The sequence below is a fragment of the Urocitellus parryii genome, chromosome 4, assembly GCF_045843805.1.
Source record: "Urocitellus parryii isolate mUroPar1 chromosome 4, mUroPar1.hap1, whole genome shotgun sequence".
In the NCBI taxonomy this organism is placed as follows: Eukaryota; Metazoa; Chordata; class Mammalia; order Rodentia; family Sciuridae; genus Urocitellus; species Urocitellus parryii.
The window spans coordinates 32,770,615-32,794,035 of NC_135534.1; the positions used below are offsets into that span (position 1 = coordinate 32,770,615).

Below are 23,421 nucleotides of genomic sequence, written 5' to 3' on the forward strand. Positions count from 1 at the left end.
AAGTATTTTAGATTACATAAATAGGTCAAGGTTTCTCTCACGACCTTTTATAATACAAAATTTCATGACAAATTCATATGAAATTAAAATTAAGGTTAATGTTTTCTAGGGTTTAAAGATGGGGGGAAAGGAGTGGGTATGGCAACAAAGGGAGCTTGAAGGAGCTTGAAGGGAGCCTGTGTTGGTGTTAGAATTCTGTTTCTCGATTGTGGTCATAGTCATGAAGTTATGCCTGTGATAAACTTTCATAAAAGTAAATATACACATTTGTATGCACACACAAATGAATGCACCTCTAATTGGTAACATCCTAAATTCTGGGGATTGCATCAGTGTCATACACAATATTTTATTGTCCTCTTGTTATACTACAAGATGTTAACATTGGAGGAGGTTGCTTGAATGGTCCTGTACATTGCTTTGCAACTACTTCCAATAATTATTTGACATTGAAAATTTGAAAAGGAAAGTTTCTTGAAACCTGACTCATACATTTTTCTGGATTGAGAAGATGTTAAGTACCTTGTTTTTAAATAAAAAGCAGTTACCACAGCCTCCTCTTGCAATTTTGTTGAGTTTTTAAAGGTCATGTTACTATTAATTAGTGTTCACACAATCCCTTGCATAATAGCTTTATGTCAAGGCAAAGTTTAGGAACAGAATTTGCATCTATCTTGGCATGCAGGAGCTATGAAGGGTCAAACCTTGCCTGCAATATGAGGAACACAACTTCTAAGAGACTGGTGTTTAAGGGCAGAAAATGTCTCTGAGGAAAACTGGGTACCAGAAAAATCCTTAGCTATGGAGAAATTGAATAGCACTATTGCTGTTAAGTGTTTTTTATGAAAGATGGAGTAGGAATGATAAAAAATGTATGTACTATCAAACCTGGAAGATTATGGGATACAGATTGTTACATTTTTTGTGGTAACTATTTTTACTTGGAAAACAGATTTTTTTATTTGAAACCTTTTTATATTACAGGAAATAAATGTTATTATGGAGAACGATTTCAACACTGAGTCATCATCATCTACCTTTGCTCTTCAACATTCTTCAGAGACAATGTTTTCCATTCAGTTATTAGATTTCAAAACAAGTTTACTGGAAGCAGTAGAAGAATTACGTATGAGAAGGGTAAGTTCCTTTTTTGAATTTTTTAAATAAGAGAACTTGCTTTTATCCTTTTTTTTTGGTTATTGCTTCTCAAGGGGGAAAATAAGAACCCAAGAAAATAACCTCTTGTTTAGAAAGAAAATATGCAGTCCAAATAATGACATAAAAACACAGCAATTAAGACAATGACCAGGGAACAGGAACTAAGAAAGATCTAGAAACTAAAACAAACAGGATAGGGATTTTCAGATTGCTATATAATTAATAAGTCAGGTACTATTGATTGGGCCACTGGGGATACATAGATAGCACTGTGGTTAGATGCTCTGCAAATTGAAATGAACTGCTCTTGGTGAGGTTACATTTTTTTAAAGATAGTATGGTAGGTTCCTGTAAAAATGATTAAATAGTGAAACACAGCAATATATGATTAAGTGACAAAATAAATGTATGTAGTAAGTATTCTGAGTTCAAAGAATCAAATACCCCTAGTTTTTAAAGTAATAGCTGAAATTTTAAAAAAGAGATGTCTAATATATTACCTGTAAAATATCTTGGTTTCAACAGGAAATCTATATTGTGTAAACCTCGTTAAAAAGCATTTAATTTCTGAGATTGTGTGGAACTGTTTTTTTCTTGAACTTCTGGGGATTGCACCTGCTAGGCAAGTGCCCCATAACTGATCCCAGCCCTCTATGGATCTAAATTTGAAAAATACATTTTAACTCTGTAGGATGATTGGTGTTCAAAGGGTTTTGAAGAGAAGAAAATAAACTATAAAATTATTTCAGTAGTGATCCAGTAGTATATTTACTAGGACTTATACATGTCTATGAAGATAGAACAAAAGAGGCAGAAGAATTGATAGATAAAGTAACTTCCTGAAAATAAACTACAAGTGAGAGGAAAAAAAGATCTGAAATAACATATGAACCTTGTTCTGGGATTTAAAAATTGGTGAAATTTATTGTTATAATAAGAAAATTTAAATATTACAGTGTTCATCCTATATAAAGCTACTTATTGGTGTAACAAGAATCTGTTAAAGGAGAAATTTTTCTGAAAAATGGTATCTTTGATTAAGTGTTATAAGGAAATATTTTTGCAACATTAATTTAAAATGTTACCTTTTCTAAATGAAACAACTTTAGGCCACTATTTAAAATTTCATATTTTTTTATGTTTTAAACATTTTATTGTGGTCTGTTTGTATTTCCAACCTGTTTTTCAAGTCTATTCAGATGTTTTTTATTTGCTATCTAATCTTACCTAGAGTTTTTAAGTTTCAGTGATTATATTTTTCATTTCTAGATATTCCTTTGAAAATTGAAAAAATTAATACAGTGCCAGCCAGAATTGAATGCAATGGTTTTTGGAACTTGGCAGGATGATTCTAAAGTTATATCTGTAAAAAAAATCCATGAGAGGTCAGCACAGTGGTTTACGTCCCAGCTACTCCATAGGCTAAGACAAGAGAGTTGCTTGAGCACAGGGAGTTCAAGGCTAATCTAAGCAACGTAGCAAGACCATGTCTTTAAAAAAAAAAAGGCATGAGGATATCCAAGAAAAATTTCAAAACAGTGAATTGTTACTTGATCTATCAAATATATTAACATAGGTTCTAATGCAGTAACAAAAGTGTGACTACTGAAGAAATAGAAAAATTGATAAGTGAAAGAATAAATCAATCTAGTGGGGGAAAAGAACAGTCAATAAATGGTATTTGGACCATTCATACATGCCTCAGACACAAAAGTTAAGCTCAGGACAAAGAAAAACTAGGAAAAAAAGATACAAATACAAGGAAAAAAAAGATACAAATAATAGATGAACATTTAATTTTGTTGTTTGATTGAACCCAGGGGACTCTACCACTGAGCTACATCCCTATCTATAACAGGGTGGCCAGCACCCTGATGGAGTAGGTTCCTGCCCAGGAGGTGTGAGCTGGCCTGGAAAATAAAAAGTCAGCCATCAGTAAGAAATAAAGACAAATCCAGAAATTAGATATATAAAGTGGAATGTCTGATGGGTCTTCCAGTCCTAATGGGAACTGGAACTGAACAACTGACAAAAAGGCCCCAATTCTTTATTTAAGAGTGATTACATCAAAGGCAGGCATAAGGTTTCAGTGGGAGGAATCTTGTTTCGGTGCTTGCTTCTCTGTTGTGGCAGGGGTCTTGGAGTAAACAGGTTTATTGGCATTTGAGAAGCTACACCCATCTTCGAGAGGCTGTATGGCTCCCATCTCCAGAGCTGAGCTAGAACTTGAGTGGTGAGCTAGACAGGGCACCATGTTAATCAGGTGTTCTTGAACCAGTGGATTGGTTCCTCCTGGGAGTTTCTGATACCAGGCTTCCCTACTTAATGGCTGGAATATTGCACAGTCCATGCATGGGTCATGGATGGCTTCCAGCACTCATCCTTTTTGTTTTCTTTTGAGACAGTGTCTCCCTAAGTTGCTCAGGCTGGCCTGGAACCTATGATCACTCTGCCTCAGCCTCCCAAGTAGCTGGTATTAACAGGTGTGCATTACTTTACCTAGGAAGAAATAATTTTTATGGTCTTGGGAATAGATTATCCTTGGTAAAGGAAAAGATGACTGATATAAAAATGATTAGCTTCTTTGGAATTAAAGCCACCATAAATGAAGTTTTTTTTAAAAAAAAAGTGGCTGAGAAAATATCTGCAGCATGTGAAATGGGAAAAGAGATCAATACTTATTTACAATATATTCCTATGGATCAAGACAACTCAATAGAAAAATGGATAGAACAAAGAATAAAGAATACTCAGAATACAAAAGTAGCCTTACTTTATTAATGTTAAAATAAGTATAAATTAAAACAAAAATGAGATATTTTTGCTTCCCAATTTGGAAAATTATTAAAAAGATTTATATATTTTTGGCCCTCACTGCTGCCTTCTCATGAGCTGGGAGGCCTGGGCTTTCTAGGCAAGTAAGGCTGTGGTAGGCACCCATGTTTTCTATGCAGAGCAGGCCAGGATTCCAGGATGGAGCTCCCTGAGCTGCTTGAATGAGTAGGCCTCTAGGCAGTGGACCAAGGGCTGGTGCCTAGGTGGTGCAGGCATAGCTCACCTCTGTACCCACACTGTTGGGTGAACCTGAGAAACTCTTTACCAAGCTTGACCACGTTGGCAAGGACTCATTTGGGGAGGTGTACAAGAGCATCAACACCACACCAAGTAGGTAGTGGCCATCAAAGTCATTGAACTAGAGGAGGCGAGAGATGAGAAAAAGGATATCTAGCAGGAGATCACCATGCACAGCCAGTGTGACAGTCCCTCTTGATGGGCTTCTTTGACTTCTACCTGAAGAGCACCAAGCTGTGGATCATCATCTACCTGGGTGGGCGCTTGGCACTGGACTTGCTGAAATCGGTTCCAATGGAGGAGACTTACATTGCCATTATCCTGCGGGAGATTCTGAAGGGCTGGGATTATAGGCACGGAGTGCAAGATTCACTGAGACAGCAGGTTTCAGGTGGCAGGGCAATTCACAGCACATGCAGATTAGGAGGAACATGTTTGCAAGCATCCCTTTTTGGAAGGCATCCCTTTTTGGAAGGCACCAAATGTTGGCCTAAGGCTGACAATTGGTCCCTGGGCATCATGGCCATAGAATTTGCAAAGGGGGAGCGACCCAATTCCAACCTCTATCCCATATATGTTCTGATTCTGATTCCTAAGACCAGGCCTCACTGGAGGGCCACCATAGAAAGCCCTTCATAGAGTTTGTGGAGGCCTTCTTCAACAAGAACCCCCTGATTCTGTCCCACTGCAAAGGAGTTGCTAAAGCATAAATCAAATGCTGCACCAAGAAGACCTCCTTTCTCACCGAACTCATAGGCTGTAAAAGCTTGGAAAGTCTGAGGGGCATGGCAAAGAGTCCAACTCCAAGGAGTCCAACATTGATAGTGAGGCTGAGGACTGGGAGCAGGGTCCCATCTGGACATTCCCCCTGACCACCCAGCCAAACCCACATAGCAAGCTGTCAAGGGGACAGCTGCCAAGGGGCCCTGTTACTTTCATTGAAAACCTGGATTGGAAAAACAAAAAGATTAATAAATTCCAGTGTTGGCAAGTTTTCAGGAATGAGTACTTCTGTATCTTTTATTTATTGATGTAAATTAATACAGATCATGAATGAAAATTCAGTTTATCTGTCTAAATCAGAATTTAAAATTTTATGATCTTAACATATGAACAGTTTATATTTTTATCTAGGATAATTCCTTGTTTGGGCTAACTTGGGCCAAGATTTTTCTTTAATAATATTTATTATATCATTGAAATGGGAAAATTATAATCAAAATATCTGTCAGCAGGGTACACAAATGATATTATTACATTTGTGACTTCTGATGAACCATTCTTCATGCCCTAGAATAGATCACTCTCATATTAACTTAGATCTGGTCACATGATTTTCTTTGGCTAATAGGATATCAGTTAACATGAAGCATTATAGACTTGACACATACTTGAACCTTGGGGCTTATCATCTTGGAAGCCATCTGCTATGTCATGAAGCTCAGAATAGATTATTGAATGATGAGAAGTTATACAGGAGGAGACATTAGAGAGTGAGAGAACATCGTGATCATTCTAATCCCAGCCAAACTACAGTATGAATACATGTGCATAAGTGACCTTATCCATGCCCTGTGAAACAGAACTTCCCAGGTGAGCTGAGTCAATGTACAAAATTGTGAGATTTAATAAATTTTTTGTTATTTTAAACTGCTAAATTTTGATGTAGTTTGATATGCATAGTTAGATGACCAAATCAGATATGTGGACTATTCTGTAATTATGAAAATTAATGAGTTAGGTACATACAGACCTACATGGAAGATATGTAGAATACAGAAAGTCTTTCCTTTATATGGCAGTGTGGGACCATAAAAATGCCTCTGAAAGCTGAAACCATGTGAAGTGATTTTAAAAATAAATGGTAAGGGAGGGAAAGAGGAGATTCTGGGGAATGATATTGGCCAAATAATATTGTGATATTGTGTGCATGTACACATATGTAGCAAGTATTATGAGCTTTTATGTACAGCTACAATGCATGAATAAAATATGAAAAAACAAAACGGTGATGAAAGTGTGATTATTTTGTGTTTATTAAAAACATTTGTGAAAACATAATGTCTTTAGTCATAAATATAAAAGGAAGTAAATAACCAATGAAAGTATTTAGTACACAAATAAATAATAAATGCAATTTAAAACAGAAACATTGAAAGACAAAGGTTTTTTGATTAAAAACTTATCAAGATATTTAAATTGTGTTTATCTTATTTTTTTCTTTTAAAAATACATTTAATTTAAAAAATCAATACATAATGTACATATTTATGGAATAAGTGTCATATTTTAGTACATGCATATAATGTGTGATAATTAGTTCAGAGTAATGGACATATCCATCACTTTAAACATTTATCATTTCTTTGTGTTGGGAGCATTCAAAATCCTCTCCACTTGGCAGCAATATGGATGGCACTGGAGGACACTGTGTCAAATGAAATATCAGTCACAGAAAGACAAATACATGTTTTTCACTTATGTATGTGGAAGCTTAAAAACTTGATCTTGTGAGAAATAGAGAGTAGAATGGTGGTTACCAAAATCTCAGAGTTGGAGAGATGGAGACAAGATGGTTAACAGATGTAGAAGTTCAGGTGGACAGGAGAAATAGTTTCCAACATTCTGTAACATAGTAGAGTGACTATGGTTGACAGCAATTAATTGTATATTGCCTTATTCATTTTTATTTTTTGGTACTGTGGATTGAACTCAGGGGCACTCAACCACTGAGCTACATTCCCAGCCCTATTTTGTATTTTATTTAGAGACAGGGTCTCACTAAGTTGCTTAGCACCTTGCCCTTGCTGAGGCTGACTTTGAACTCATGAGGCTCTGTCTCAGCCTCCTGAGCAGCTAGGATTACAGGTGTGCACCACCGCGCCCAGCCTATTACCTTATTCTTGTTGTATAACTTAGGATATGAAGTAAGCATCATTTTTCTACCTTTGCATAATACTCCTGTCCAAGATTGGATTAGCTTCCTACATTTTATCCCTATAGTTTCAATATTGTGAAATATCTTTGAGTTTCTTTAATATGATGTCTTTGCTAGTCACTATTTCTCTAGGACATCTTTAATCTTTTCACCATAGTCACTTTCCTTATTTATGTTGACAAATTCCCCTTCTCTGTGTTCCTCTGCCTGCGTATCTGCATTTTCTAGAATGGTCAGCTATTTCTTCTATAACATTCTTATTTGATTTGAATTTTACTCCTTGTGTTATTTTTTCTTTCTGCCTCCATTTTGTTCTCTCTCCCTACTTCTTTCCCCTTTTCTCTCCTCCTTCTTCCCCTCCATTCCTGCTCCTCCTTTTTTTTTTTTTGCCACACTTTCATTGGCCTTCTTATTGATTACCCATTTTTTCTAAAATTTCACGTGGAGTTAAAATTGGGACACTATAAAGATATATATAAATACTTGAATTTTTATTGTAAATGTAGATTGAATAATAGAAAAACAGTGTCCAGTCACTGACAGAGTGTAATAGAAGTGATATGATTGATCATTGATCATGTGCATGTGTGTTCTTTAGTGATTTATGGATTGAAGAGCTAGCAGTAAGATTTGTGTAATTATGTGCCATGGTAAATGAAATTTGTACCATGTTGTTGGGGGACTAATGTCCTTAATTAAGCCATAAACTAAAATTTACATATATAAATATGAATCATCTGCATATTAGTCAATGAAAAGTACAAGTTGTAAAAGACAAAAATTTTAAAAATGTTTATATTGCTATAGAAAAAAATTCTTGAAGGATATGTGTTAAACCACTGACCATGGTTACCTCAGAAGAGGGAAGAGATTGACATATCCTATGTATGTGTGCTGTACTTTTGAAGGAAACTTTTGATTTTATATACAGAGACATAAGTCTTCTGTCACTGTTTGGTCAAGTATAATGAAAGACAAGTTAGGTACAGTGTTAGATTTTTGATACACTAGAGATTAAATTTTCTGTTTTGGTTGTATTTTATTAGATACACACTTAAAAATTTGCACTTTATTAAAGTTCTGCTGGAATATGTAAAAATAATTCATGTATATTTCTTTTTCCTTTTTTATTGGTTCTTTTAAGTTATTCATTTGACATAATTATAAAAATATGGAATATAATTTATTCTAATTCAATTCTCAGTACTTCTGCCTTCCTTCCACTCCTCTTTCCCCCATTCCCTTTTTTCTGCACTACAAATGTGATTTTATATACATAAATATATGTATATATATTCTATACACACATATATATACACATACATTTTAAATTAGTGTCTTATGGCTATATATGATGGCATTTGCCAATAAATGGATGGAACTGGAGAATATCATGGTAAGTGAAATAAGCAAGTCCCCCAAATTCAAAGTTGAATATATTCTTTGATATGTGGAAGCTAGTCCAAATTGGGGGTGGGGGATTAAAAAAATAGAAGAAAGATCAGTGGAGCAGATGAAGGGGAATAAGAGAATGAAAGGAAGGGAAGGGAGATGGGACAGGGAAAGATAGTGGAATGAGTTTGACATACATATATGTACATATATGAATAGACAATAGTGAATCTCACTATCGTGTATATCCACAAGATACTAATGAAAAAAAAATTTTTTAAGAACAAGAAAAACATTATTAGTTAACATTATTGAGACAGGTAGTAACATTTCAGTCAGGTCTAAGAATTATGTTAGTGATATGTATTAGTTTAAGATTTGATGTATTTTTGTCTTGTGAAGAGTGTATTTGTTTAATAGGAGACTTTTAGAGGGTAATAAGGCATCATTTTGGAAAGTTATTCTTGAATGTATCGGGAAAGTTTTTTGTAGTGTTTTTTTTCACATTTCCTGAAATTTGAAATTCCTTTACAATTAGATACTGAACGTAATAAAGTATTAGGCATGCCAAGAGATATAATTATAAGATCCAAACCAATAGAAAAATCAGACAATAAAAATAAAATTGTTTGTGATTTGCATTGGAGGTCAAACAGAAAAGGGCATTTAAGTAGGAAGAAAAATTTTATTATAATACATTGAAGAAATTAGAAATTGAGAAAAACAGAGGAGTATCTGAAGCATTCACTGAAGAATAGAAATATATAAATAAGAAAATCAAATAGAAATTCTGGAAATGAAAAATATAGTATTCCACATTCTAACTCAATAGATTTAATGGCTAATTAGATAAGTAGAACACAGGATTAGAGGGCTGAGGGTGTATCTCAGTGGTACAGTGCTTGCCTAGCACATGAGATCCTAGGTTTGATCCTCAGCATCAGTGCAAAAAAATATTATAGAACCAGATTACAGGAGAGAATATTCAACATAGATGAAATACCTTATGCAGATTCGAGAAGCTCTGCAAAATCCATATGGGATACTTACAGAGAAAACCATACCTAATACTTCATATAACTGAAAACCAAATAGAAAATAATAAATAAATAAATAATTTAATGAGCTTTTGGGTAGTCTAAAGTAGCAATGATTTGCTAAAGTCATTGTGAGAGAAAACTGAACAATTAATGGTATAGTAATGTGGTAAATAACATTAAATGGATTTCAGTGCCCCATAAAATTACTTAAGCTGTGAGTAGAATCATACCTTTTTCTGATCATTATGATTTGTAGAACATGTATCTTTAGCCTACTTGGAAAACTTATAAAATGGGTATTAGCTACATTCCCCAAAGTAGTATCATTATATGCTTCTTCTATTATAGTATTTTAATTTAATTTCATGCTTTTATTAAAAATTATTTATCTTTTTATTTGGAACTTTCCTTTCTCTTCAATCTTCAAGCAGTTTTATTAAAGTTTTAAACAAACACTCCTATGAAATTGTCAGTGAGAAAAAATGTATTAAATTTAGTAAGAAAATCCAATCTTGAACTTCAATAAAGTATCCCAGAATATAGAATCCTAAAAGTGTTTATTTTTTATTGGATGCCTTAGGACTACAAGGATTTAAGTGTTTTTTACAAAAACAATAAAAGAGGAGTCATTTGATGGTTTATTTACTCTTTATAACCTTTAGTAAGTGTCATGCTTTTTTAAAGTGCTTGCTTCAGGCTGTAGTTTTACAAGATGGGCTGTGTATTGGTCAGACCTTTTCAATTCTTGACCCTGAACAGATTTAGGAACACAGTATGTATAGCAGGCACATGTCCAAGCAGCCCAAAGTGTAAAAGGGTACTTTTATTCTTCTTTTCAAACTCATAATCCACCTCCTACAAAATTGCTCGATTCTGTTTCTTATGTTGTCTAACAAAATACTAAGAACTCCTCCAGATAGTTTCTTGGTGTTATTAGCTTAAAGTATTAAAGAAAAACATCTCTAATATTCATGAAATAATTTTAAATTTAATTAAAAAATCCCTTTCCCAATAGTATGTAAATTACTGTTTTACATTAGTGAACTTAATCAATTATGAAGATTTTTGATATGGAAAAGTATTAGTATAAAATATTCAGTGATTCTTAAATTATTTTGTCCATGCAATAAAGATTTCTAGTTTTTAAACTTGAAATATGTTTTATCAAAAACCAGAATATACTCACATATTTAACATAGGTAAATTTTTGAATAATTTTCTTTTTTGGGATGTGAAAATTGAATTCTGAAGTTTTTATAGGAATGGAGTGTATCATAACAAATCATACTGCTCTACAGAATTTATAATTTCTTAAAGATAATATATTTCAGTGTTTAAGAGACTCTGGAGACAGATAATATGGGTTCAAAACTGATTCAACTGTTTACCTGCTGTATGATTTTAGGCAAATTATTTATCCTTTTGTTACCTCAGTTTTCTCATCTATAAAATAAACACAGTAAGGAGGGGAAAGATGGAAGACTAGAGGAAGGATGGACATTCCAACAGTTCCTCAACACTGGACTTAAAAGCAGGAAAATGGCTTCTCAGTGAGGTGACAGTATAATAGATGACAAAGTAGGCATTTATCTCAAAACTATATATCTGTACAGGACTGACATTAGTGCTACTTCTGGCTCCCTGTCCCCAATCTAAGAGGGTCTTCAAGTGATTGGGACACTTCAAGATCACAGAGTAGAGATCCTGATGCTGAGAAACACAACTTAGCTAAGCAACAGTGAATCTCACCCCTCACATCTTAATTGATATGTAAGTCCAGGACCTCTGAAAACATGAGGAAACAGGCAAAGAGATCAGCTAAACAACAGTGAATCTCACCCCTCACATATCTAGCCCTATGTAAGCTTAAATATTACTTTAGTTCATAGACTTGGGAGACAAAAACCACAAGACAAAAACTAGGCCCCAAGGTGGAACAACTAGAGGGGGAACTTCAGGTTCTACCCCTCAATATCTACTCTTACCAAAAACAGAAATCCTAGAATAAAAAAAGAACTACACGTGTAAGGACACATATACAAGAGGAGGGGAAATCCATCTTAATTGATATGTAAGTCCAGGACCTCTGAAAACATGAGAAAACATGCAAACAGAACTCCCCCCAAAATTTACAATTCCCATATAAAGGATCCCACAGATATGAAAGAGGATGAAATTGCAGAGAAAAATTATAAAAAAACTGATTATAAAAAAACTGATAATTAAAATGTTCAGTGATTTAAAAGATGATTGAAGGAATGAATCAAGACAACAAATACAGAAGATGAAATCTTGTTTCAATAAAGAAGTAGAATATAAACCAATCAGGACTCCCGGAAATGAAAGACACACTGAATCAAATTTAAAATTTATTTGACAGCATCTCCATCAGATTTTGTAGAAAATAGAACTTTAGCATACAAAAACAGGACCTCAGTCTGAATTTTAGTGCATAGAATACAGTAAAGAAAAACAAAACAGAATACCATCAGAATGTACAGGAACTCTGGGACAACACCTAGAGACCGAACCTGAGAATCAATGGGATAGAAGAGGACATGGAGATACAAGCAAAGGCATTAAGAACATTTTCAATGAAATAGTCACAAAAAAGCTTTGCCCAGTCAGGCGTGGTGGCTCATGTCTGTAATCCCAGTGGCTCCAGAGGCTGAGGTAACAGGATTGAGAGTTCAAACCTAGCCTCAGCAAAAGTAGGGTGCTAAGCAACTCAGTGAGATCTTGTCTCTAAATAAAGTACACAATAGGGCTGGAGATGTGGCTCAGTTATCAAGTGCTTCTGGGTTCAGTCCCCAGTACAAAAAAAACAAAAAAAAACTTTACCCATATCAGAAAGAGATAGACATCCACACACATGAGGTATACAGGATCCTGTGTAGACCTAATCAGAAGAGAAGTTCTCCAAGGCACATCATAATCAAAATGTCTAACAAAGAAAATAAGGAAAAAATATTAAAAATTATTTAAAAAAATTGATTATAAAAAACTGATAATTAAAATGTTCAGTGATTTAAAAGATGATTGAAGGAATTAATCAAGAGAACAAATACAGAAGATGAAAACTGCAAGAGAGAAACATCATATTTAGAGGCAAACCAATAAGATTCATATCTGACTCAAATCAGACACTAAAAGCAAGGAAGGCTTGGAATGAAATATTCCAAGCTCTAAAAGAAAACAGTTGCAAACCAGGATTGCTATACCCAGAAAAGCTCTCCTTCATATTTGATGGGTAAGTAACTTTCCATGACAAGGATAAACTAAAAGATAAACTGCATACAGAGGAACCCAAAAACAAATTTCAAAACTTCCAAATAGATGAAGAGCAATAGAAGATTGATTATCTCTAAATAAGAATCAAGATAGAATTAAATAAAACAAAAAATCAAAATGGAAGTAAACCACAAACACATATCTGTAATAATACTGAATATAAATGGTCTCAACTCCCAATTAAAAGACATAGATTAGCAGAATGGATTAAAAAAAAAAAACAAGATGCAACTTTATACTATCTGTAAGAGACTCATATCATAGACACAGACTAAAGGTAAAAGAATGGAAAAAATATTTCATGCAGAGTCCATAAACAAGCTGAAGTTGCTATTCTCATATTTGAAAGAGTTGATTTCAAGCAAAAATTTACCAAAAGAGACAAGGTGATTATATCCTGATAAAGGAAACATTCCACCAAGAAGATATAACAATAGTAAATATATGTGCTCCAAATGTTAGTGCAGCCAATTACATTAAAAAATACTTCTTGACATTAAATTCCAGATAGACCCCAATATAATAATACTGGGTGACTTCAACACACCCCTGTCACCAATAGACAGATCATCAAAGCATAAAATCAGTAAAGATATATTCAACCTAAATAATACTATATATCAAATGGACCAAATAGACATCTAGAACATTTCACCATAAAACAGCTGAATTACCTTATTGTCAGCAGCCCATGGAACCTTCTCCAAAATGACCATATTCTAGGTGACAATGAAAGTCTTAGCAAATACCAAAAAAAAAAACAACAACCCCAAAAAAGATACAATCCCATACCTCCTATAGGCCCACAATGGAATGAAACTAGAAATTAACAACAGGAAAAATAATAGAAACCATATAAACACATGAAGATTCAACAATACTCTTAAGTGAATAATATATACAAGATGAAATGAGAGAAGAAATCAAGAAATTCTTAGAAACAAATGAAAACAATGATAAACTATCAAAATCCCTGAGACGGTATGGAAGCAGTACTAAGAGGAAAAATTTATTGCATTGAATGCCTACATCAAAAAAGTAGATATCCCGATAAATAAGCTCATGTTCCACCACAAGTCCTCAAAAAAGAACTAACCTCAGAATTGGTAGGAAGTGAAAAGCATGAGAATCATGACAGAATTAATGAAATTGAGAATAAAAGAACAATACACTGGATCAGTGCAATATAGAGTTGGTTCTTTGAAAAGATAAATAAGATTGCTAAACCCCTAGCCAGTCTAACCAAAAGAAAGAGAGGACTCAAATCAACAAAATTAGAGATGAAAAAGGAGAGAAATCATCACAGATACTTCTGAAATCCAGAGGATCATGGGAATTATTTTGAAACTTTATAGTACAATAAATTACAAAATATGAAAACATGGATAAATTTCTAGACACATATCACCTTCCCAAATTGAACCAGGAAGATAAAACCTAAACAGACAAATATCAAGTAATGAAAAAGCAATTAAAAGTCTACCAACAAAGAGAAGCCCAGGTCCAGATGGATTATCAGCTGAGTTCTACACCACACCTTTAAAGAAGAACTATTATCATTTTTATCAAATTATTCCATTAAAGCAAAAGGAAGGAACACTCCAAAATAGATTCTATGAAGCTGGTATAACCGTGATACCAAAACCAGATGAAGAGATATCTAGGAAAGAAAACTACAGACCTCTCTTCCCAATGAACATAGATACAGAAATCTTTAATAAAATATTAGCAAACTGCATTCAAAAACATATTACACTATGACAAAGTGGGCTGCATCCCAGGGATGTAGGTTATCCTACAAATTATAGAGCTATAGTAACAAAGCTATAGAACTATAGTAACAAAAGCAGCAAAAGTGTTGGCATCTAAGTAGACATGAAGACCAATGGGATAGAACAGAAGACACAGAGACAAAGATACATGCTTACAATCATTTATTTTGACCATTATAAATCATTTGTTTTGACAAAGGTGCCAAAAACATGTGTTGGAAGAAAAGACAGCATTTTAAACAAGTGGTGCTGGGAAAACTGGATATCTATATGTAGAAAGTGAACTTTAGATCACTATCTTTTGCCCTGCACAAAAGTCAAGTCAAAATGGATCAAAAACTTAGGAATTAGGGCTTGGGTTGTAGCTTAGTGGTAGAGTGCTTGCCTAGCATGTGAGAGACACTAGATTCTATCCTCAGCACCACTTAAAAATAAATGAATAAAACAAAGGTCTATCAACAACCAAAACAAACAAACAAACAAACAAACTTAGGAAATAAACTAAGAAACCAGAAACCAGAAACCTTAAAACACCAGAAGAAAACATAGGGCCAATGCTCCATTATATAGATGCAGGCACTGACTTTCTCAGAAGACCCCTAAAGTTCAAGAAATAAAACTAAGAAACAGTAAGTGGGATGTCATAAAATTAAAAAGCTTCTGCACAGCAAAGGAAACCATTAAGAGAGTGAAGAGAGAATTTACAGAATGAGAGAAATTTTTTGCCAGCTCATCCTCTGAATGTTTAGAGAACTCAATTGTGTGCATGTACAAATCTCATCAGTATGTACAACTATAATGTACCAATAAAAATGTGAGAAAAAAAGAAGTATAAAATCTCAATGCAAACAAACAAACTCAAAACCCAAATAACCCAATCAATTAAAGAGCAAAAGAAATAAACAGAAATTTCTGAAAAAGAAACACAAATTATCAACAAATGTATGAAAAAATGTTCAACATCTCTAGCAACCAGGGAAGTGCAAATCAAAACTACATTAAGATTTTATCTCACTCTAGTCATAATGACAATTATCAAGAATATGAATAATAAATTCAGGTGAGGATGTAGGGGAAAAGGCACACTCCTACATTGATGGTGGGACTGCAAATTAGTACAACCACTTAAGAAAGCAGTGTGGAATTTCCTAAAAAAAAAAAAAAACAAAAACAAAACAAAAAACTAGGGAATGGAAGCACCATATGACCCAGCTATCCCCTCCTCAGTATTTAACCAAAAGAACTAAAATTGGCATATTACAGCAATAACAACCACTACAATGTTTATAGTAGCACAATTCACAATAGGCAGATTATCAACCCAGACACCCAGCAATAGATGAATGGATCAAGAATATGTTGTATATATACACAATGGTGTTTTACTCAGCCATAAGGAAGAATAAAATAATGTCATTTGCTGGTAAACGGATGGAAATGGAGAAAATCATGCTAAGTGAAATAAGACAGAAAGTCAAGGGTTGAAATTTTTTTCCATATGTGGAAGCTAAAACAAAATAAGTGAAAGAAGGCAGTGTGGGAGGGGGATCAGATTTCATGAAGTTAGAAGTAGGAGAATGGGAGGGAATAAAGAGGGAACGGTAAGGAAATATGGAGTGAATCTAACATATATATGTATATAAATGTGTCAAAGGGACTATCTCCTTTATGTGTATGTATAAAGTACCAATCAATCAATAAATAAAGGAGTGAAAGGAAGATCAGTAGAGTAGAGGAGAGATCAAGGGGGGAGGGAGAAGTGGAAGAAAGAGGAGGGGAATGGGAATTGAAATCAAATTCCTACTATGTATAATTATATCAAAAGGAATCCATATAACTATGTCTAAATATAATGTTCTAATAAACATGGTAAAAATACCTATCTTATAAAATTATATCCCAGATTAATCAATACATAAAAACTGGTTAGGGCAATATCTAGATTATGGTAAGATCTTAAACCCATAGATTCTAAGAAAGAAGTGTATTATCAGACCTACAGGATAAAAGCAGTATTAGTATCTTGCACATTTCTAGTCTAATCACCTTGGGAAGGGCTGCATGTTATATGTGGCTGCTTTCTGTCTCAGCCTTCCGAGTAGTTGGATCACAGAAACATATCCTTGCACCTGGCCAATTTGTTTTTATTATGGAAAAGTATTACTGCAAGGGATTCTTATCTCTCCTCACTGTATTTATCATGTAGCATACAGTTAGTTGTGCATTTATTTGCTTCCTCTTCCTATGTTGAAGGAACCCCAATTGTGTCTTTGGTTTCATCTCTCACCAGTGTGAATCAGATAAACCCTCACTGGTTTTAGTTACTTAATGATGGTTCAATGACAGTCTGCTTGCCAACTTAGGAGTTGGCATGTAATTCAGTTATGGAGTGGTTGTGCATTGGGGTTTGGGAAGCTTTGGGGAAAGATTTCATTATCTTTTTATTAAGAGAGAATATACTTTTTTGACTGCTCGTTATTCTCCTTTTTTCCCCCTTAATGTCTACAGTTTTGGTAGCCATTCTGCAACAATGAGGGGTGGAAAGCCTAAGGAAAATCACTTTCATAATGAAAAAAATAGAAAGATGAAAATGTAATCATAGAAAGATAGGATCATAGCTCTTGATGATATTGAGTCAATTATTGAAGTAACCTATCTTTAGTTTCCTTTTCACTCTTATAAGCCCCTGTGAATTAGGTTTTGTTGTTACTTGTTTCTGAAACCATTTTAAATGAGACAATTTTCAGCAAAGTCTTTGAGTAACACAGCATAAGTGTGTGCTTACAAGTGTGTATATGTGGAGCAAGCAAAGAACACATAAGAGAGTCACAAGGAAAATATTTCATTAAAAAACACATTTAATCTATTATTATTCTTGGATTTTTTCTCATTTTATGAAATTTAAATTTTTAAAAAATTTTAAATTTTATAACAAAATTTAAAATTTTTTTTAGTTGTAGATGGACACAATACCTTCATTTTTTATTTATTTTTATGTTGTGCTGAGGATCAAACCCAGTGCCTCACACGTGCTAGGTGAGCCCCCTACCTCTGAGCCCCAACCCCAGCCCCCTAACTATCCTTTTTAAATTTTATTCTTTGATAATTTCAAAGTAAAGTGCAGGCACCAGTACATTTCCTACGAAATACTTCAAAATGCCTATCATTAAGCACATTTCACCAATTATTCACAGCTTTTTTCTTCATACTAAATATTATAAACAACAAAATGTACAGATCTTAGCTATTTTGACAGTTGCCTATACTTGTATATTGCAAACCCTTATCAAGATATATTTCCACAAACAATCAAGAACATGAAGAGAGAGCCTATAGAATGGGAAAAAATCTTTGCCACCTGTACCTCAGATAGTGCATTAATCTCCAGGATATATAAAGAACTTAAAAAACTTAACATCAGACACAGTTGATAAATGGGCAAAAGAAATGAACAGGCACTTCACAGAAGAAGAAATATGAATGGCCAACAAATATATATGAAAAAATGTTCAACATCTCTAGCAGTTAGAGAAATGCAATTAATACTACACTGAAATTTCATCTTACTCCAATGATAATGGCAATTATCAAGAATACAAGTTACAGTAAATGTTGACAAGAATGTAGGGAAAAAGGTACACTCATACATTGCTGGTGATATTGTAAATTGGTGAAACCACTCTGGAAAGTAGTATGGAGATTCCTCAGACAAATTTGAATGGAACCACCATTTGACCCAGTTATCCACTCCTTGGCATATACACAAAAGACTTAAAATCAGCATACTATAGTGATGTGGTCACATCAATGTTCATAACAGCTCAACTCACAATAGCTAAGGTGCCTTCAGTAGATGAAAGGGTAAAGAAAATGAACATATACATAATAGAATATTACTCAGGTATAAAGAAGAATGAAATTATGGCATTTGCCAGTAAGTGGATGGAACTGGAGGAATGTTCTCTCTGATATGCAGATGCTGACTCACAATAGGCTGTGGAAGGGTGAGGAATAGAGGTTCACTGGATTGGATAGGGAGTAATGGGGGGAAGGGAGAGAGGATGGGAATGGGAAAGACAGTAGAATGAATCAGACATAACTTTCCTGTGCTCATATATGGTCATATTTCATTGATCATGTATTCACATGACCAATGAAACTTCACAACATGTACAACCACAGAATGGGAAATTAGACTACAGTTAAGTATGATATGTCAAATATGTTCTACTGTCATGTATAAATAAAAAGAACAAATTAAACAAGTTCATTGCTGGTTCTGTTGTATTATGTATTTCAAGAACAAGTTACTAAATTGTTTCTAAGGGTCTGAAATGGAATAAAATATGGCTTCGTATTAGAAAAAAAAAGGTATGTTCCATAAACCCAGAAAGTTCCCCCATGCCTCTTCTTAGGCAAATTCCACTTCCTATCCCCAAGAGGCAATCATTCTTTTGATAATTTTTTCACACTCAGTTTTGATTGTCTTGAAATTCCATATAAGTGGTGGTTTTTGAAATATTGGTCTATTTCTGTGAGTTGTCAAATTTATTAGTATAAACTTCCGTTACCTTCTTTTTTTCATTGATTTAAAAAAAATAAATGACAGCGGAATGCATTACAATTCTTATTACACATATACAGCACAATTTTTCATATCTCTGTTTGTATATAAAGTATGTTGTGGCTGGGGATGTGACTCAAGCAGTAGCGCATGTGACCTGGCATGCATGACCTGGCATGCGTGGGGCACTGGGTTCCATCCTCAGCACCACATAAAAATAAAATAAAGATGTTGTGTCCACCAAAAACTAAAAAATAAATATTAAAAAATTCTCTCTTTCTCTCTCTCTCTCTCTCTCTCTCTCTCTCTCTCTCTCTCTCAAAAAAATATGTTGACACCAATTCATGTCTTTGTACTTTGGATAATGATGTCTATCATATTCCACCATCCCTGCTAACCCCCTGCCCCCTCCCTTTCCCTCCCACCCCTCTGCCCTATCTAGAGTTCATCTATTCCTCCCATGCTCCTCCTCCCTACCCCACTATGAATCAGCCTCCTTATATCAGAGAAAACATTTGGCATTTGCTTTTTTGAGATTGGCTAACTTCACTTAGCATTATCTTCTCCAATGTCATCCATTTACCTGCAAATGCCATGATTTCATTCCCTTTTATTGCTGAGTAAAATTCCATTGTGTATATATGCCACACTTTTTTTATCCTTTCATTCACTGAGGGGCATCTAGGTTGGCTCCACAGTTTAGCTATTATGAATTGTGCTGCTATAAATATTGATGTGGCTGTGTCCCTGGAGTATGCTGTTTTTAAGTCCTTTGGGTATAGACTGAGGAGAGGGAGGGCTAGCTGGGTCAAATGGTGGTTCCATTCCCAGATTTCCAAGGAATCTCCATACTGCTTTCCATATTGGCTGTACCAATTTGCAGTCCCACCAGCAATGTATGAGTGTACCTTTTTCCCCACATCCTCACCAACACTTATTGTTGTTTATATGCATAATAGCTGCCATTCTGACTGGAGTGAGATGATATGACTTTAGTATTTTAGAACATTGTTTCTGTTAGTTCTTTGAGCATATTTAGAATAGTTGGTTTAAAGTCTTTGGGTAGTAAGTCCAATGACTTGTCTTCCTTGTGGGGAGGTTCTGTTAACTTTTTTTCCCATGTGTGGGTCATATAAGTTCTTTGCATGTTTAGTGATTTTCTGTTGAAAACTATGTTTTAGATATGCATCAACTCTGAAAAACAATTCTTCCCCCTTTCTAGAATTTATATATATATATATATATATATATATATATATATGTATTTGTAGATGAACACACACCTTTATTTATTTATTTTTTTATGTGTTGGCGAGGATTGAATGATAGGCAAGTGCTCTGCCACTGAGCTACAGCCCCAGCCCGGCTTATGTTTTGTTTGGTGACTTTTCTGAACTATTGGTAAAGTCTGTAGTCTTTGTGTGTGGCCAGTAAAATTGCTGTTCTGTTAGTTTCATGATCAAGTAATGATGTGACAGAGATTTCCTAAACACCTAGCGCCAAAAGGAAAATAAAACAACAATAAAAACCCACCTAGTCTTTGCATAAGGGCTCTATGTGTTTGTTGAGGCACATCTTCAACAGTCAACCAGGCAGTTGAGATTTTCATTAGAAGTTTCTGATTTCTCTAGTGATGTCTTATGTTTATGATGTAGGTTAATTCAAGAGTATTACGTTATTTTGAAAAAAAAAAACAGAAGGTGTTTCTAAATAACTGCTTCCTACTTGGCTTTGTATGTCTCCACTTGACTTTTGGTTTTCCGTTTAGAGAGAATCTGTCATTGCAGCTACCCCATCTGAATGTTTTAAAATTAATACTTATTAGTGTGGTGGTGGGTGGCAACAGGTGGGAGGAAGGGGACTTTTTAAATATTCTCAGTAAGCCTGACTCTTAGGTAATATGATTTTCAGAATGAAGCCTTCACAAGTGTTCTGATCCTTCCTTTAGCATGCATTTCTGCCCCTCTAGTGATACAGCTGTTGTTTTCTCAGTCCTCCCAACTGCAGTGGGTTTCCACAGGTGCTCTGAGGTTGTGATCATTATTGGCCTTCCCCTTGTAGATTAAGGCTTTCATTTCTTAAAGGAGATAAGGAAGGCAGGCCTATTTAAGTAGTTTTCAGTAGTGACTGTTGGTTCTCTTTGTTAACTGCACATGGTTTCCACTTGTTTACTTGGGTGTAGTTTTCATTTCTCTTCCCCTTGTCCTTGTGATCAAGAAATTTGGTGTGTAGAGGAAATAGGAAAGATGGCTTGTGACTGCTCTTCTCCTTCATAATCATTATCACAGGGAAGAGCTTTCTCAGGATTCTTCCTAGTCTTCCCTATAACACCCTAGTGGGTTTCTTCAAGAAAAGCCTATCAGAAGGTACAAGCCTCCCTATTTCAAAGGCCATCAGGGGATTTATATTCTTACAGTAGCCCACATTCTGCTGTTAGAAATTTATTAAGGACTTTTAGCTAACTTTTCTTACCAGTACTCAGTGGCTTGTTTCCCAGGTAAGCAAATGCTGGGATTGTACTCCTCCCTACAGGTACCTGTCTCTGCTCAGATTTTGGGTTATTTGATTGATCTGCAACCTCAATTTGCTGATGGATTTGTTCAAATAATTTGGAATTTGTCCAACTCTGTTCTAATTGTGTGAGAGGATACCATTTCTGTTTCTCTGGAAAGAGGTAAAATTAAATGTCTGAAAGTTCTAATTTTCATAACATTTTCTTTTTTACTTAGGAAGCAGAAACTAAATATGAAGAGCAGATTGGTAAAATTATTGTGGAGACACAAGAACTTAAATGGCAAAAGGTAAGTATTTCCCCCCTCAGATTAGCACTTTTAACATCTGTTTAAAATGTATTCTAATCTATATTACAGAATTAATTTTTAAATTTCCTAAACATATTCAGGGGTAGTACATTATTTGAAACAAAATCTCAAGAAAATTCCAAGTAAAACTGTTGGTGACAAATGGACTTCCAGAAAATAGGATAAAATTTTTGTTTAGGCTTTTGGTATTATAACATTGAGGATAACTGAAAATTTCTATATATTATTTTACACTTGAGAAACATACTATAGGAGAATAAGAGTATTTTGAAATCAGTGAAACTTTGGAATTAGTGCAATATTTTCCCTGGGATGTTTTTACATAATGTAACCAAATAGGCAAAAATAACATCAGCTCTGGTTTTTCTATCTAGCTTTATGATAGTGCTTCTTATGCCTTTCCCTCCATGTAATCTTAAAGCTAAAAAAGTGAAAGCTTAATGTTGATGATCCTTCTCCTTTTCATTTGGCAGAATTGAAACAGGAACTTACAGTTAATATATAAGAATCATAATTCAGATGATAGAGATTAAAACTAACTAAAAATGATTCAAATTGTGAGACTAGACAGACTCAAGATTATATCGGAATATCAAAGAAAAATCAGAGTCAGATTAAATGAGAGACAGGTTTGTAATAGGCCTGAATATGGCTAGAAAGCACAGGTAAATACTAAGTACAAATCAAAGCTCAAAGCACATTTCAAAATGTAAAGTTATATCTTGTTTCTGATTTTTATTTTTGTTTTGTTTGTTTTGAGATTGGAAGGTCTCACTGTATTTTCAAGCTGGTCTTAAACTCCTGGGCTCAAATGACCCTACTACCCCAGCCTTCTGAGTAGCTGGGACTGTTATAGGCGTGAGCCATCACACCTGACTTTTTTTTTTAATACTTTTTTTGTAGTTGTAGGTGGACACAGTACCTTTATTTTATTTATTTATATGTGGTGCTGAGGATCGAATCCAGGGCCTCACATGTGTTAGGCGAACACTCTACTGTTGTGCCACAACCCCAGCCCACACCTGGCTTTATCTTGTTTTTGTATAGGAAGAATCAACGGTATAAAAATAATCAGAATTTCTAATTTAACCAGTGGTTTAATACCATCCAATTTAAAATACCAACAGCATGTTCAGGGAGCTTAAGTTCCCTGAACATGTTGATTCTAAGGTTTATGTAGAAATAAACATACAAGAATGACTGGGAAAGTTTTGAAAAAGAAGAGACCCAGGGCCTTACACATACTTTATAAGCACATTATAAAGCTATAATAATTAAAATAGCTTGGTTATTAATGTGAATAATTATTCAGTGGAACTAATAGTATACATAAATATAGATACATAAAATAATTTAATGAATGATAAAGATG

At 34.4% G+C, this 23,421-nt stretch overlaps 1 protein-coding gene and 1 pseudogene across 1 annotated transcript in view; both read left to right on the top strand.

Moving 5' to 3' along the window:
• Positions 1 to 999: 999 nt before the first annotated feature.
• Ccdc73 (coiled-coil domain containing 73) overlaps positions 1,000 to 23,421 on the top strand; it is a 120,754-nt gene continuing 98,332 nt past the window's right edge. The window contains exons 1-2 of the mRNA XM_026404255.2: positions 1,000 to 1,137; positions 21,957 to 22,028. Of these exons, the coding sequence (XP_026260040.2) occupies positions 1,000 to 1,137; positions 21,957 to 22,028 (210 nt within the window). The remainder of the gene's footprint in view (positions 1,138 to 21,956; positions 22,029 to 23,421) is intronic.
• Positions 4,368 to 5,266, top strand: LOC113193689 (serine/threonine-protein kinase 25-like; annotated as a pseudogene).